The sequence below is a fragment of the Primulina huaijiensis genome, chromosome 14 (assembly GCF_012295235.1).
Source record: "Primulina huaijiensis isolate GDHJ02 chromosome 14, ASM1229523v2, whole genome shotgun sequence".
Classification (NCBI taxonomy): domain Eukaryota; kingdom Viridiplantae; phylum Streptophyta; class Magnoliopsida; order Lamiales; family Gesneriaceae; genus Primulina; species Primulina huaijiensis.
In genome coordinates, this window is record NC_133319.1 from 7095872 (window position 1) to 7113831 (window position 17960).

A 17960-nucleotide genomic window follows, 5' to 3' on the forward strand; every position below is an offset into this window, starting at 1 on the left:
CTCTAAAATCTTTTAATATTTTAAATTGATCTACCCGGCCTAATATCAAATTTATCCAAAATTATAAAAAAAATTACATATAAAATTTTTAAAAATTTTTTGAAACACCCGGGCTTTAGCCCGGGTGAAAAATGGTGTGGCTCCGCCCTTGGTGACCTAGGATAGGTTGGCTACTTCACGCAGGGCCATGGGCTCAAACTTCCTGCATCATCCCTAGGTCCCGACGACCTCTCTGGTACAGTCATCATGACTAATTTGGCGGATGTTGCAATTGTTAAGATTGAGACTAAGATCTAACTCAACTCCCAAAGTTAGCTTAAGGGGGAGGATTGTCCAAGTTCATATATGCAACTTACAGAGATTTTATCCAACCGATGTAGGACAGCTAACATACCCCCTCACGTCCAAAAATGAACATTTGGAACGTGAAATTTAAAACGACCTAACTATGGGCAGAATGAGTGGACCAACTATGAACAATCCAACACATAACGGTGGAATATGAGCTCTAATACCATGTTAAAATTTAGACTCGAATCTAATTCAATCCCAAAAGCAAGCTCATAGAGGGAGGATTGTCCAAATCCATATATACAATTCACAAAGATTTTAATCAACGCTGCCATGAATGCAGCACACGAGAATAAAATTGTGGTCGAATTGGGTCAACAATCAACCCACCAGAAATATTTTTTATTTTCAATAGGGATAGTTTGATTTGTTAATTGGGCTACATTTGATAGCTCTAATTTGTTTAATATGTTTAGGCTAATTTTTATATTTGAAGATCCAAATATTTTTTTTATATATTTTGAAAATCATAATATCTTAATTTATTAAATAATTTTTAATTTAAAGTATAAATATTGATTTTATAAATTATTTGAAAATTAATTAAATTGAAATTGAATAAAATTGTTTAATTTAATTTTTTTTATTTTATTTTGATTATTTGTATGATTAAATGGTGATTTTACTAAATTATTGAAAATTTTAATAATTAGAAACGGTGAATGATAATTACTCTAAGGTTCAAAATACGATAACGTAATCCAACTACATGAAAATCTAGAAAAAATAGAAAATGATTAATTAAATTATTTTAATTGAATCAATTCAATGTGGTAGGCATGTTTACATGTTTAAAATATGATTTTCTTTTAGAACACATAAAAATGTATTTTCAAGGGTTATTCGAGACGCGATCGAAGAACGAAGAACGGAGAACGGAGACCATAAAAGAAAAATATTTTTATTAAATGATTATTTTTAATTATTTAATATATGGTATATTTTATGTGTTATTTTCTAAAATGGTACATTTTGATTTTTTTTACGCGTCAAGTCGTATTTTAAACCGGTAATCGATTTTCGACAAAAATTAGAACTTTTTGAGAACTCGGCTAATATTTTCGAGAACTTTCGTAAACGAAATATTTTACCTACACTATAATGGGCCTAATGGACCTATTATATTAAGGTTATTGAGCCTAAACTTCTATCCAATTATTTATATCAAAAGAATGAATTTCCCAAGCTCTAAACTCTTCATATCACACGTCTTACCTCCTAGAAACACTAGGAATCTCTCCCTACCACACACGCACGCACGCACCAACGTTTTTGCCCCTCCACATCGGTTTTTGAAAGAATAAAATACAGCAAGTTTCCCGTCTCTCTCCGCCAACGTCCCTCGCGTCTAGAATTGTTTTCGTGTGTGAAACACGCAAAGGCACGCCTTAATCTTTATTTTCTCATCGTTCATACCATATTATGTGTTGTACATGTTTGCATGAAAAATATAATACTCTTTCATTTATTTTCGTTTTTATGAATTATAAATGGAAAATCATGGTTTTTCTTGCATAATTCTTCATGTATTTGTTGCACAAAGGGGCTGTCATGATAGGACTATTAAAAGGGAAAAATTTCAGTAGGTTTAAGGGTCCATAGAGGCATGGTTAAGGGCTGGACAGCATGAAAAAATAAGGAACGAAAATTTGGGTTCTTTAAGGGGCTAGGGTTTCGGTTTTGGTGGCCAGGAAGCAGTAGGCTGCATGCTGTTGTTGGGACGTGTTCAAGGATCCTAAGAGGGTCTATTCATGGTCCTAGAATGGTTGAGGTAAGGCTGGTGCAAGGAAAAGGGCTGTAAGCGTGTTCCTTGGTCGCGCGGGTTCATGGAGTGCGCGACTTGAGGGCTGCAGATGCATAGCTCGTTAATTCTGGTCTAGCAGCTTGTTAAGGGCTCGGTCATGGTCCTAGAAGGTTGCATAGGGTCTGGACTTGTTGGTTAAGGGCTAGAGTTGAAGGAATTCATGGGTTGTTAAAGCTAGAGTTTAGGGTTTTTGTGCATAAAGTTTCAGAAGGTTCCTAGGCTATTCTATTGGTTTTAATTGGCTTGATTTGAGTTGAAAAATGGTTGGTTACGTGTTAGTAAGCTATGGTTAAAGTTTGGTTAAATTTCGAGTTGATTTGGGATAAAACTGAGACGCAGGTTCAAGTTTTAAAACGAATTGCGAAATGAGTCGAGGAGCTTAAATTTACGTCTAAGAAATGTTTATGGGTGTATTTTAAGATTCTATGTTAAGTTTAGATGGATTCGGAGTGTCGTTTTAAGGTCCAAGGGTAAATTGGAAAAGTTAGGGTTTCCGGGACAAAATTGTTATTTTACACCTGAAAAATGTTAGACGTCCTAGCAGTGCCCTGAATGCTGTAATGAATATTAAAATGTTTATTTTGAAAGTTTATGGGATTCCATGATGAAAAACGATGAAGTTAAAAGATGTGTTGCATGCCTGGTTTAAAAGAAAAACGTTATATTCATGAAATTTTTATTAGTGATGGATATGATGAAAGGTTTTGAAGTGGGTCATTTCATTGTGACTAATACGAATACGAATACAAAAAGATATGATGGCATTTAAGACCAAAGCGCATTTGACGGATAAGAGTATGCTGATGTCCCTGCCACCTGGTACCATGGTAATATGTAAGATTGATCAATCGACAAACAGCTGATACAAAAGTCACAATTAATGATCTGAATCCAATAAAGAGAAACTTATACATAAAAAAGTTATGAGTAGTAGACGTTTCAATTACACCCTACTATTTGTTAAATTTACTCGACATGTATTTTTTGTAGTATAATTGGACAATGTTGCCCTTTTATTTATTGTTGTTTTTATAGTAAATTCATTAATATTGTAAATTCATAAAATTAAAACTTTAATTACTTAAAAAATATAGTTAAATTTCTAGATATAATTTAAAAAAGTAAAATGTGTAAGTTAAAATTTTAAAATATTATTCATTAAAATAATTATTAAATTTGTTTTATTTTAATCTTCTTTCTAAATTTTTAAATCAAGTAATTATTTATTCTTATGTTTTTTTTATATTCCCCAATGTTCTTACCTTTTGGAGTAGATCAAAAAAATTAATTCTTTTTTATTAATCATCATATCTTTTAAAGGATATAGTTATCGGAAAAAAAATTTAAAATGAAATACTTTTTATCAAATTTATTGTAAACACATTTTCGTAAAATTTAATTAAAAAGTAGATATTGAATAATTTTAATATTTAGTATATATCTATATAAAATGAAACATTATAAAAATAATGAAGTTAATTACTATTGTATATAACAGAAATTTTGTCATAAAAAATATATAAGAGATTAGTTTAATTAGTAATATTTACATTTTATTTTATGTATCTTTCCATATTTACGGATATTTATAAATTAAATTATAATTTTTGAATAAATAAAGTTCTTGATGATTTATTTCTAGACATGTCAAAACGGGCCGATGGGACGGGCCAGCCCACCACCCGCCGCAACCCGCCATCAGGCGGGGCGGGGCGGGCCAGCCCGCCATTTTCGCGGGCCTCTAAATGGCCAACCCAACCCAACCCACCTTGGGTTGCGGGCTAGGCGGGCCGACCCGCTTATTTTTAACCCGTTTATTTTTTTTAAGAAAAAAATATTAAACAATATCGCAGTAAACATAGAAAAAAAATATATTTTAGTCAAATAGTTTCATAAAATACTTAAAAACATTGGAATAAGAGAAATTAAGAAAGCATCAACATAATCCATAAAAAGTAAAGTGCTTAAACCAAACATGAAGATTGAGACATGGAAGAGAACAGAAAGTCGAGGAAAGAGAAGATTGTAAATTTTAGAAAATATTATGTGTTCAAAAATACACGCAATTATCAAACCTCCGTCGGATCTACAAAATTTCACTACAACTCGTCGGACTTCAAACGAAACTGCTCTTGGGTTCACAAACAACTGTTATGCTTAAAAATTATTTTAAGATTCATGAATAAAATTTACAGAAATTTCTTCCCTTTAAGATTCATGAATAAAATTTACAGAGATTCAGATTTTACCAGAGTGAGTGATGGAGGCGAGGCCAAGGAGAAAAATAAAAAAGAAATAAGATAAGAGAGTGATGGAGGCGCATGAGACTTATTCTAATTTTTATATAAAACTTAAAACTTAGAAATATAAAAAATAAAATAAAATTATACCCTAATTTGGCGGGCCAACCCGCCCCGTTTGGGCCCGACCCATCTTGGCCCACAACCAAAACGGGCTCAACCCATTTGGCCCGCTTCCAAACGGGCTGCTATTTTATCAACCCAACCCGCTCAATTTTTATAGCGGGACGGGCCTGACCCAATTTGACAAGTCTATTTATTTCAGGAAGCAAAATCACTAATGAATTTACCAAAAAAGAGCAATTAATTAGAAGGATACTATTGTCCATTTATGTTATAAAAAACAAATATGGAGCACAAATATCATTCCTCACTAAAAATTAGATAAAATTGTTTTTGTTTTATTCGTTGATCTATTTTTCAATAAATAACATGATTAGTGGAAATGATAGAATAAATTAAATTATGCATATGATGAATGATGTTTGTATGTTTCAATTATACGTAAGACATCACTTTAATAAAATATAGTTGCATGAATCCGACAAACAAATAAATAAGAGCATGATGATATTTTATTTAAAACTAAAAAACCTCAATTTTTAAATATGATTTAAAATTAATAATTAATTTGAGAAAGGAAAACTCAAATGAGATTGATATTCCTGCTTTCCATCGACCACCGATTACATGATTATTAGGATGCAATAATTGTTTCTATTGAGTGAGCAATCGAAAAACTACGCTTGTGCTGATGTACAATTTAAAATATTTGAATTGTACTGTTGCCACCATCTATAACTCTTAGTAAAGTGGCAAACGCTTGGTTCTACAATTGGTATCAGAGTCATTGTCATTTGTCAAGGGTTCGATTCTCATTGATTGCAAGAAATACAATTATTGGGAGAAAGATTGTTGGAGTACAATAATTTTCTCTACTGGGTGAGCAATCGAAACGTGACGTTTGTGTTGATGTATGATTTAAAATATTTGAATTACACAGTTATCAACAACTATAATTTTTGGTAAAGCGGCAAGTGCTGGATCCTATAATGATAATGTCACTCGTGGTCAGAGCACAATATAAAGTGAGGAGCGATGATCATTAGAAAGCTGTGATTTTTGGGTGACATATGATTTATGATTTAAACAGAATGAGAAGCTTATTTGTCATACAATTAGGAACCCATGAACCCAATCATTGTTATTTGATAAGGATGAATTGATTTGACATAATATGACATGAATCGTCATAAAATTGGGGGTTGCACATAATGTAATTAATATCTACCTTTGAACTTGTTATAGTTGGCTGATAAAATTCGAGATTGCAAGTTATCATACCTCATAAGCTACTTATAACAAGATATGAGTATCCATCAACGACCTAGATATTACTATAATATGTGTTCACATATTTTATTATGAATTATTTGTATATGAATCAAAGTCAACCGATTGTCTCTAGAACTGAGATATCGAATTTTTTTAAATTTCAATGCGTTTTTGATACAATTACCGGAGAAACCCAATATTGTAAATTTTTTTTAAAGATTTTAGACAATTAAGACTATGGACCTAAGGTAGTAATAGTTTGTTTACAACCCCCCACAGCGATTCTGCTTTTCTTTCTCGTAGAAACCAAAGCATGGAAATTGAACTATTCAATTTTCGAAAGTAAAAACAGTAATATGACTTATTTTTGTTCTCTTTTGCCAAACCAAATTTATCTCAACTGCACATCTCCCAAAATAATTGTTACTACATTTTATAGTCAATGTTTAATCATTTCTCTAGAATATTCTTATATTATTTTATAATACAAAGCATGTATATTATTTTAAAATAATTTTACCCACCTAATTCTGACATAATTTGATATTTATATCAATTTTTTTTTTATTTCTTAAAAACAAGTTACCAAATTTATATTTTATTTCCATGGAATTTTTCACCAAAAAATCTCCAATCAATCAAGGCATCGAAAAATGAAAGAGGATTAAATGGGGGTGTGTCAATTGCTCTAGTATGTTAGATCAAGAAATGCTATACATATATAGTTAAAGGCTCGTAATAAAAAACAGTCTATTTTTCGTTTGAGAAGTATGACATTTTAAACACAATCGAACCTAAATTTGGACAGTGAATAGATAATAACATCTAATATATCGTAAATCGATAATTACAACAATTATATCGTGAAATCTTGTATTTCATATAAAATGAGTTTTGACAATGTTTTGTATTTATTTTTTTGTGACGTCTGATTTGATGTACAAATATTGATGTACATGTCAAAGATAATACAAACCTGAGTTGGATGGATCACAGATTGCTAATAAAAGCAAAGCAGTTCTTGAAGTTCTCTTTTTACTTATAATAACAATGAAAAAAATGCATGGACGCTTAACTATACAGCAGAGGAATTTGGATTCATGATGAGGAAAAAAATAGTTGGTGTAAGAAAAAATGACTCATATAAATCAGAAGAAGGAAAGACGTGTAAAAATGGCGACGGCCATTACTTACAACTTTTGACAAACGTGCTCAACTTTAGAAACTTGAGATACGTAAACGTTTTTTCTTCTGAATCTCGGCTCCCGATACACTCATCGATGGTATGAGAAACACCTATAAATAGAGCGATTGAGGTCCCTAAGCACACACCTCATAAGAAAAATTTACACCATCTATTGAGAGGGTGGAGTGCTTAGAAGGCATCAACCGAGAAGAAAATCAGAAAAATCAAAATTTTCAATGGCCGGAGGTAACAATTGATTTAAGCTTCCGTATATTGTTTTTCATGTTCATGTATACGTAAAAAACATGATTTTGAGAAAAATTTCTAACATTTGATATCAGAGCCGTGATACCTCTGCCTTGAAAATTTGTTTTCGTTTTCTGAAACTATGATATCATAAAGATTTCTTTATGAAGTTTTTGCATAAAAACTTGAAATTTGAGGATGAACATAATAATATTAAGAGATTTACGTGAAAGAATTTTTGGAGAATTTTCATCTCTATTGTACTTTGAAGTTCTCGGAAGAAAAGTTTAAAAAATTCTGAAATGAATTTTTCGATCGCATGCGTGAAGAAAGATGGAAGAAGGATTGTGGCAATTTATGAATGAGATGATTATGTTTAATCAATCATACAATACATTAAATTTGAAAGACCCATGAATTAAATTTCAATCGAAGCTGTCGACGATAAGTTTAAATTTTATTTGTTATTATTTTTAATAATAATAACATGGGACCCACATGTTGTAATAATATGGGACCCACATGTTGGTAATAATTTAGTTTTTATTATTATTATTATTATTATTATTATTATTATTATTGTTTTTAAAATAATAATAATAATAATAATAAATAAATAAATACATAATAATTAATGTGTTATTAAGTTATATGTATAGTTCGGTATACATATAACATTTGGTTAAATGATTTGTACAAATTAAAATAATTCCAAATTCGACGTAATTTCTAATACATGTTTAGAAATTATTTTTACATGTTAGCTATAATGTCAAATATTATGGATAAGTGTTTGATTTGTACATGCAAATTTAATATTATTTTTGCATTTATTCTTGAAATTTAAAATGCAAATAATATTGAAAAATAATTGGTACATCAATATTCACATTATGTTCATATTAAATTATATTGAGTTGTTTATAATTTAAAATGAACATATCAAGTAAGATATGAATATAATATTTAAATAAAAATATTTCAGATGTTCACAAATGAACAAATAATCTTCACTTTATCACTACTCTGATAAAAGAGAAAAACTGATGAGGAGTCCACATTTTCACGTAAATGTGATCCTCATTTTATCACTACTCTGATAAAAGAGAAAAACTGATGGGGAACGTATTTGTTCATATTAAGTAAAAATGTGAATATAAAGTTATTTAACTAAAAATTTTGGCTTATAAAGATTCATATAAATGTGGATAATTAAAGTTAATAATAATTATAAGGTGACATGAGAAAATATGATTTGGGGGAGTTCTTCATAGATCGGTTTAAATTGCCTTGACCAGCCACTGGTCTCCCTGAGGAACGTTGCTCTGACTAAGAGTTAGGTATTTAAAGGGCCTTAGCACTACCTATCTTTCCTGATAGCACTCTTGGAAAATGTTGATTATGTTACTAAATAATTATTATATAAAATATTAAAGTAAAGCCAAAATTTTGTCCAATTTTTTCCGGTCAAACGTGTAATTTTAAATAATCGAAGAATAGCCACAGCATCCTTAATTATGAAAAATTATGCATTAAGTGGATTTGGATAACATAATGGACATCAATTGTAATTAATTATATAAACATAATAAAATGTACGCCACATGGATTTTTATTATATTTATATAACTAATTAGGTTAAAATATCAAATTATATTTTTCTTAATTTACCCACAGGAGTTAAGGAAAATACATTTTGATAGTTTTATCATAAAGTTACAGAAAAATCTTATTGAATTAAAATTTTAGCCCACATGCAAATTTTATGTCACTAGAATTTTAAAACATGAATTACATTGGTAAATCATGATATTGTCTCAAAATTTTAAGCATATGATATTTTGTGCAGTTATGCAATCTGCGAGTTTTTTTGATATGAAATGTGACATTCCCGAGAACTAAAGGGCGACAACTTTAAAATATGGAAAGAAAGAATTCTTCTTCAATTAGGGTGGATGGATATTGATTATGCTATACGGAAAGACGAACCATCTGTTATTACTGAAAACATCATTCTGGATGATGTTGATCTTTATGAAAAATGGGAGCGATCTAATCGACTCTGCGTAATGTTCATAAAGACCAAAATCTCTGCTGGCATGCGTGGTTCTGTCGAGCAGCATAATAATGTCGAAGAATTACTGAAGGCTATTGATGAACAATTTCAGTCTTCAGATAAGGCACTTTCAAGCACCCTAATTATGGAATTCTCTTCATTAAGGCTCACTAGTGTGAGAGGTGTGCGAGAGCACATAATGAAAATGCGGGACATAGCGGCTCGGCTCAAGACACTTGAAGTGCAAATGTCTGAAACTTTTCTTGTGCACTACATTTCATGCACTCTTCCACATTAATATGGACCCTTCAAAATTTCCTACAATACACATAAGGATAAATGGTCAATCAATGAATTAATGACCATGTGTGTTCAAGAGGAAGGAAGGCTGTTGATGGAAACAAGTGATAATGTATTTGTGACTATACAAGGAAAGTATAAGAAGCAAGCCAAAGTCAAGGGAAAAGGGAAATGAATAATTCCACCTCAACCTGACATTAAGAAAGAATCCAAGTGTTTCTTCTGCAAAAATACGGAACACATGAAGAAGGATTGCAATAAATTTAAGGACTGGCTTGAAAAGAAAGGTATTCCTACTTCATTTGTCTGTTATGAATCTAATATGATTAATATGATTTATAATACATTGTGGATTGATTCTGGTTCTACAATCCATGTTACAAATACCTTGCAGGGTATGCAAAACCTAAGGAAGCCAATAGAAAATGAACGGAGCATCTATTCAGGAAAAAAGATGTCTTCGCATGTGGAGGCTATTGGGACTTACTGTCTTATATTGGATAGTGATTTTATTTTAAAATTGAAAAATACATTTTATGTTCCTAGTTTTTCTAGGAATTAAATTTCAGTTTCAAAACTTGTACCCCTTGGTTATTTATTTCAGTTTTTGGATAAATCAATAAATTTGTTTTATAAATCAAATCTTATTGGAAATGGTACAATGGTTGATGATCTTTTCTCTATTTTTTTACAAAATAATAATACCACTATGCATGTTCAGAGAGGTATTAAAAGATGTGTTATAAATGAAGATTCATCTATATTATGGCATCGGAGATTGGGACACATCTCTATAGAGAGAATTAAAAAATTAGTAAATGATGGAGTACTCAGTACTTTAGATTTTACTGATTTTGAGACTTGTGTGGACTACATAAATGGAAAGCAGACTAATAAGTCTAAAAAGGGTGCCAAGAGGAGTACAAAACTATCAGAAATCATACATTCAGATATTTGTTGTCCAGATATAGACATGCAAAGTCCGAAATATTTCATCTCCTTTATTGATGATTATTCACGATACATGTATATCTACTTGCTTCATACCAAAAATGTAGCATTTGAAGCCTTTAAGGTTTTTAAGACTGAAGTGGAGAAGCAATATGGAAAACATATTAAGATTGTGAGAACAGATAGAGGTGGAGAATATTACGGTAGATACACTGAGAATGGACAAACACCTGGTCCGTTTGCGAAGTTTCTCCAAGAACATGGGATTGTTGCCCAACATACTATGCCTAGTTCTCCGGACCAAAATGGCGTAGCTGAAAGGAGAAATTGAACATTATTGGACATGGTGAGGAGCATGTTTAGTAGCTCTAAACTTCCTAAATCCTTGTGGACTGAAGCTCTTAAGACAGCTGTGTATATATTAAACCGAGTTCCAACTAAGGCAGTCTCAAAGACTCCATCTGAGTTATTTAAAGATTGGAAACTGAGTTTGCAACATATACGCGTTTGGGGTTGTCCTTCTGAAATAAGAGTTTACAACCCACATGAAAAGAAACTGGACCCAAGAACTATAAGTGGATATTTCATTGGATATGCTGAAAAATCCAAAGGGTACACATTCTATTGTCCATCTCATAACACTAGAATTGTGGAATCAAAAAATGCAAAATTTCTTGAAAATGACTTGATTAGTGGGAGTGATCATGGCATAGTTTTTGAGAACGATCACATTAATGCACAACCTTCTTATTCAAATGACAGATTGATTGTTATTCACACCCCTCAAGACCAAATGGGTGTTAGACAACCAGTTACTGAAGTTCCACAAATCGCTGATGAAAATCCAGTAGATCAAGTTGTTAATGAAGAACAACAAGAAATTGTTTATCAACCAAACAACCTTAGGAGATCTACTAGAATAAGAAGATCAGCTATATCTAGTGGTTATGTTGTGTACTTACAAGAATCGGATTTTAACATCGGAGCCGAAAATGATCCTGAAACGTTTTCACAAGCCATGAGATGTAATGAGTCAAAACTATGGTTTAATGCTATGAAAGAAGAGATGAATTCTATGGCAGTTAATGGAGTCTGAGATCTTGTTCAGTTTCCTGATAGTGTAAAAGCCATTGGATGTAAATGGGTCTTTAAAACAAAGAAAGACTCATTAGACAACATTGAAAGGTATAAAGCAAGACTCAGTTGCTAAAGAATTTACTCAGCAGGAAGGAATCGATTATAAGGAGACTTTTTCTCCTGTATTTAAAAAAGATTCTCTCCGTATCATTCTAGCATTAGTTGTACATTTTGACTTAGATTTGCAACAAATGGATGTGAAAACAGTTTTTCTCAATGAAGAACTAGAGGAAGAGGTTTATGTGAAACAACCTAAAGGATTCTTCTCTAGTAATGGTGAGCAATTGGTTTGTAAGCTTAAGAAATCTATATATGGATTGAAACAAGCTTTCTGTCAATAGTATTTAAAATTTCATGATGTTATCTCTTCATTCGGATTCGTTGAGAACCTCATGGATCAATGTATATATACCAGAAGGTCAGTGGGAGCAAGATTTGTTTCCTTATTATATATGTGAATGATCTATTACTTGCAACCAATGATAAAAGTTTGTTATACGAGGTGAAACAATTTCTCTCTAATAACTTTGATATGAAGGATATGGGTGATGCATCTTATGTCATTGGCATTAAGATACATAGAGACAGAATTCGAGGTATTATAGGTCTGTCTCAAGACGCCTATATAAACAAAGTTTTAGAGAGATATCAGATGAAAGATTGTTCACCTAGTATAGCTCCCGTTGTGAAAGGCGATAAATTCAATTTGAGCCAATTCCCAAAGAATGATTTAGAGCGGGAACAAATGAAAAACATTCCTTATGCTTCTGCTGTCGGAAGCTTAATGTATGCTCAGGTTTTCACTAGACCTGACATTGCATTTGTTGTTGGAATGTTAGGAAGATATCAGAGTAATCCAGGTTTAGACCATTGGAAAGCTGCAAAGAAAGTAATGAGGTACCTACAAGGGACCAAAGATTATATGCTTATGTTCAGACGAACTGAGAATTTGGAAGTAATTGTCTACTCTGATTCAGATTACGCTGGCTGCATTGATTCATGAAAATATACTTCAGGACATATTTTTATGCTAGCTGGTGGAGCTGTATCTTGGAGAAGTGCAAAGCAGACATTGACTGCTACTTCCACTATGGAAGCTGAGTTCGTATCTTGTTTTGAAGCAACCTCACATGATGTTTGGTTGAAGAGTTTCATTTCGAGGCTTAGAATTATTGATTCTATATCTAGGCCATTAAGAATATATTGTGACAATTCAGCTGCTGTTTTTATGGCTAAAAGTAACAAAAGTGGTAGTCGAAGCAAGCATATCGACATTAAGTATTTAGCCATACGAGAACGTGTTAAAGATAAGAAGATACTTATCGAGCACATTAGCACTGAATTGATGATTGCAGATCCTTTGACTAAGGGCATGCCACCATTGAAATTTATGGATCATACAGAAAGTGGGACTTGGTTCCTTTATGTAATTTTGTTGTAAGAACAAATTTAATGAAACTATGATGTGATATTTTCTCATATTTGTTATGCACACATTCATTGATTTGAGAAATATCAATAAATTTGGATCTCGAATGAACATAAGGTTTATTCATTAAGTTATACAGTTTGAGATACATAATACATTGTGATACATGGAAGATAATACTCGCTTCTAGAGGAACTATCGCCATGATTCATGTGTTCTGTTTTCTCCTATGGTAAATAAGATATATGGGTCAAGTGGGAGAATGTAAGAAAAAATGACCCATATTAATCAGAAGAAGGAAAGACGTGTAGGAAATGACGACGGCCATTACCTACAACTTTTGACAAAAGTGCTCAACTTTAGAAACTTGAGATACGTACACGTTTTTTCTTCTGAATCTCGGCTCCCGATACACTCATCGATGGCATGAGAAACACCTATAATAGAGTGATTGAGGTCCCTAAGCACACACCTCATAAGAAAAAGTTACACCATCTATTGAGAGGGTGGAATGCTTAGAAGGCATCAACCGAGAAGAAAATCAGAGAAATCAAAATTTTCAATGGCCGGAGGTAACAATTGATTTAAACTTCCGCATATTGTTTTTCATGTTCATGTATACGTAAAAAACATGATTTTGAGAAAAATTTCTAACAGTTGGATGATACGAAAATTTGCTTGAAACATCGCTTGAAGCGGGATGGAGCTTGAACCGCGATAAATTGTTAACTTGATGGAAAATAGCAAGAAATTGAAAGAAAATAGGCTAAATATATAGAAGAAAAAAATGTTCCATAATTTGGAAACGGGATTATCAGCAGTGGAAACCGTTACGGCATGGAAGTGCACCGGCCTCAGAGGTGATAATGGCCACGATGGAAGAAGATTTTGCTGCCAGACTCGAGGCTCTAGCGTAGTTGGCTGCAGTGCCGCCAGATGGAACGAAATAGGCACCGTTCATCATAAGATCACCCTCTGATCTCCAGTTCCATTGCTTCCATCCTCTGTTCCTTGAGTTTACTACTCTCTTTGTTACCTGTCAAATTTATTTTATATAAGACGCAAGGTCAGTTTTATTTGGAGGGAAAACGACACAGCACCTCTTTAGCAAAAGGGTTGGATGGGGCATGAAATCTGTTGCCTTGGCTGTTAATGGTCGGATTCGCACTCCCACCAATAGCATACATCTCCCAAGAAGTGTAGTCATTGTTTACCACGTGAAAATACCCATGCCTGCACCTGGATGGTTAAAAATATTGCATATACCATTAACCAAAACATAAAATGTAGAAGAGCCATAAAGAATTGAAGAATTCTTGTATTACACCTCGGCATCCTCTGTATTAGGCCCTCTCCAAAATGATTGTAGGCAATTGTCACTTGCATTATCCTGTCTCTGGCATAAGAGTCACTGTGCCCCAATAACATAACCTGTTTAGAAGCAAAAATAAGTACCATTAACTTTAACTTTAACTAAAGCTTTGTAAATGAGCAAACATTCAAATAAAATAACCTCATTGTGATGAGTAAAGTAATTGTTAGATATGGTAATAGCTGTTGATCCCATAATAACGTCAATTAGTCCATCGGAACAACTCGAAAGGGAATTGTGATCGATCCAAATGTGGCTTCCCCCAAAAATAGATATCCCGTCTCCATCAGCCATGGTTCTCCATCCATAATGCGAAGGCGAGCTCCGCACCATCGCATTACCCGTTGGCTTACAATCATGAATGTGTAGCCCATGAATGATGATATTAGTCACAAACTGTATAGTGATGCAAGCTCCATAAGCAATATGCACGTTGGCTCCACGGCCATCGATTGTCTTGAAGCCGTTCATGATTAGCTCTTGCTTTAGAGTGATGACCATGTCTCTTTTGAAGACTATCCAGACGGGATGGTCTTGAATCACAGCATGGCGCAGGGTGCCAGGGCGGGGGTTCACGGGATCATGGTCGCTGGGGTCAGAGACTACGTAGTACCTGCCATCTCTGCCACCAATGGCATTGTGTCCGAAGCCAATCGCGCAATCTGCAAGACGCCGGCGGTTGCGCATCCAGTTGCCTTGGCAGCGCCAGCAGTCATCTATTGGGTTTCCGCTTCCGCAGGAAAAGAATCCCAACTTCCTCCTCTCCGTGCTGTTCTGGATTGTCCTGGATCCCAAATTGTTGCTATCAATCATATTTAATCATAAAAATCCAACAAAGCGGACATAGAGTAGTTTACTTTACATTACTTTCATTTTTCTTTTTGCACGTCTTATGCAAATAAAATCTTGGATTAACTTCATCCTATATGAAGCTAACTTGCTGATCCTCATTCATCTATATCTTGGATTATGAAATAATCATACTTGAATCTATCGCGTATCCAAAACTATACAGGTAGTTTAATAGTTCATTGAATAATAATCGTTCTCAACTCCTCTCATGCATATTAGATTCCAAGACGAATTTGTCCCATGCTTAAATGAAAGAAAAGATGATCAAATTTTATATATGATAGAAATTGAATGTGTCACCATCTCATACGGAAAGTGAATGTTTGGTGGTAATAAATGCGATTGAATTCTGAGGCGTCGGTTGCGGTAGACAGACAGGAGTTAAGTAGGTATATATACATAGACACGATGAAATATATTCCAGGGTCTCAGCAGCAGGACAAGTGCTTAATTAAACTAGCTAGCGGTCATATCTGGAGATAGGTATAACAAAATTCACCGTCAGATCTGGTGGAGCTGGGAAATGGTAGACATTAAAGGGTCTTATAAAAATGGATACGAGGATCAAATGAGGGGTCCGTTTCTGTTATTTTCGCCCTTACATTAATCCAACATGAACCTTATGTGATTTATTGGAGGAGGATGAGCTTTAATCAAGCGGTTGCAATCAAGAAACAATATTTATGAAGCTGAAATAAAGGGAAATGGCAGCGACAGCTTCCGGATCATCAACTGCGTTTTCATGCTCGATTTTTGACCTGCGCGCATGGTTGAAATTTAGATTTGTTCAGGGTACAGGAGGAGATCCCTCAAATGACAAAATTATGGGATGTCATTCGGGTGTCCTCACCCCATCTGTTCCATTACACGGCCATTATCTAAGAAATAGGATAACTTGAAAATGCATTTGATTTCTGTGGAGAGCAGAAATTTACTCTACAAAACCGTACTTGAGGATTTCATTTGTATGAGTATAGTGTGATGCATTAATATAAAAAAAAATGCATGATCACTTGAAAAATCAACTGTTATATTCGATGACGGAAAATTCTCATATTGGATCATGATATTTAAATTATGCAGGGAACTCACTTATCCTTCATCGTTGAATTCCACGAGTTTTTAATCTGGCTACTTTCTTCAGTTCTGTGGGAATATATAAGTGATTGCACCACAACATACTATGAGTTCGAATCAATGAAGACAACAAGATTTGGAATTTGCCCGAAGAATCTGAGCAGGAAAAATCACACAAATTGAAATTCGCTACCTTTCTCTCGAGGGAACCAAGTTGACAAACAGCACAAGGATCAGAAATGAAAGAACGGACGCAATGCTCAGATAAACCGCCATTGATATATAAAAGCTCAAGAAAACTCTTAATCTATCATCAAAACGAAGATCCCTCCAATGTATCTACCTCTCAAACGGTAGAGGAAATTCCAAGATATTGGGAAAAATAACGTGTGTTAAATAAAGGGATGGCATAATGTAGAATAGCAGTCACTTACACAAGGAGAGACCATATTTTATAATGGGATCAATCGGTCTCATTTAATGTCTTTCTTTGACGTGAAACTCTTTTAGTAAGTTTTTCGGTACTTATGTACAAGTTTTATCATTATAGAATTTTATAAATAACTTTTTTTCGTTATAATTAAATCTCGAACTTGAAACTCTTTCTCGGTATTCCTAAATTTTTCCACATGCTCGCCTGATTTATGAAATTAGCTAGCAGCGCAAGGAGTGTATAGTACTAGATTTGGTTTACTCCCCAAGTTAGGTCTTAGGACATATATACTCTTTTCGGTATGTTAAGAGTGAAATATTTTAATTATAATTAGTTTCCGAAGTACACGTGTTGTGCGTATAATGTAATATATCATACATATACATTGGTTATGTGTAATATTATATATGAATAAATCGATGACCTATCTATTTAAGATAACAATCCCAGTGTCATATTCAATAGCAATGCTGAAATTCATATTATCTATCAAATCAAGAGACAAAGGAAGATGATTTAGGAAAATATAATAGCTTCATTCAAATAAACAAACTCGACTAGTGGAGCATGGATGGAAATTCAGTGGCTACGAGACTGCACAATATCGATTGAAACAACTCCTCAAAGGGATGGAGAAACCATTGCGCTCCCTGAACCAGAAACATTTTAGCCACATCTCATGATCAAGAGCAGCTGAAGCTAAGAAGAAGCTTGAAACTATGCAGAGCTCGATGGTGCCGTCGGGGATCATGTTATATGAATATAAGGCTGTGACGAAGAAGACAGAATTGTTATTAGAAGCAGAGCAATCTTTTATTTCTGAGAAAGCAAAAATCAGTTACTTAGAAGCAAGGAGACAGGTGCACGAAATTCTTTCATAATCTCATCGAGAGAAATTATAAGCGGAATGCGATTAAGGTACTGCAGCAGCGAGATGGATTTGTTATAACAGATGTGTAAGGTTCAAAATACGATTATCTAATCCAATTGCATGCAAATATAGGAAAAATGGAAAATGATTAATTAAATGGTATTAATGTCATGAATTAATTTTGGTATGCAGGTTTACATGTTTAAAATAGGGTTTTCTGTTAGAATGCATACAACTATGTTTTAAAGGTTATTCTAGAC

General features: G+C 33.3%; 1 protein-coding gene across 3 annotated transcripts; it reads right to left on the reverse strand.

Annotated features, from left to right (window-relative positions):
• Nucleotides 1-13755: 13755 nt before the first annotated feature.
• LOC140956543 (probable pectate lyase 10) lies at nucleotides 13756-16858 on the reverse strand. Of its 3 annotated transcripts, none has more exons than XM_073413318.1 (6): nucleotides 16590-16858; nucleotides 16412-16465; nucleotides 14609-15251; nucleotides 14423-14526; nucleotides 14186-14334; nucleotides 13756-14118 (listed from the first exon to the last, which is right to left on the reverse strand). In XM_073413318.1, exons 1-6 carry the CDS (start codon nucleotides 16670-16672, stop codon nucleotides 13910-13912), a joined length of 1242 nt encoding a protein of 413 aa, XP_073269419.1. In that variant the 5' UTR covers nucleotides 16673-16858; the 3' UTR covers nucleotides 13756-13909. The 3 variants fall into 3 exon arrangements, with proteins under 3 accessions (XP_073269419.1, XP_073269418.1, XP_073269420.1); XM_073413317.1 differs by having other exon boundaries at nucleotides 13760-14131; nucleotides 14196-14334; nucleotides 16590-16854; XM_073413319.1 differs by lacking the exon at nucleotides 16412-16465 and having other exon boundaries at nucleotides 13760-14131; nucleotides 14196-14334; nucleotides 16590-16854.
• Between the last annotated feature and the right edge of the window lie 1102 nt (nucleotides 16859-17960).

What these genes read in the sequence shown, in the direction of transcription:
- LOC140956543 (XM_073413317.1), bottom strand. Translation starts at nt 16,672, where the DNA reads ATGGCGGTTTATCTGAGCATTGCGTCCGTTCTTTCATTTCTGATCCTT. An exon ending in ACTTTACTCATCACAATGAG is followed by an intron (nt 14,527 to 14,608) that starts GTTATTTTATTT and finishes GCTTCTAAACAG; the next exon opens with GTTATGTTATTGGGGCACAG. An exon ending in CTAATACAGAGGATGCCGAG is followed by an intron (nt 14,335 to 14,422) that starts GTGTAATACAAG and finishes TTAACCATCCAG; the next exon opens with GTGCAGGCATGGGTATTTTC.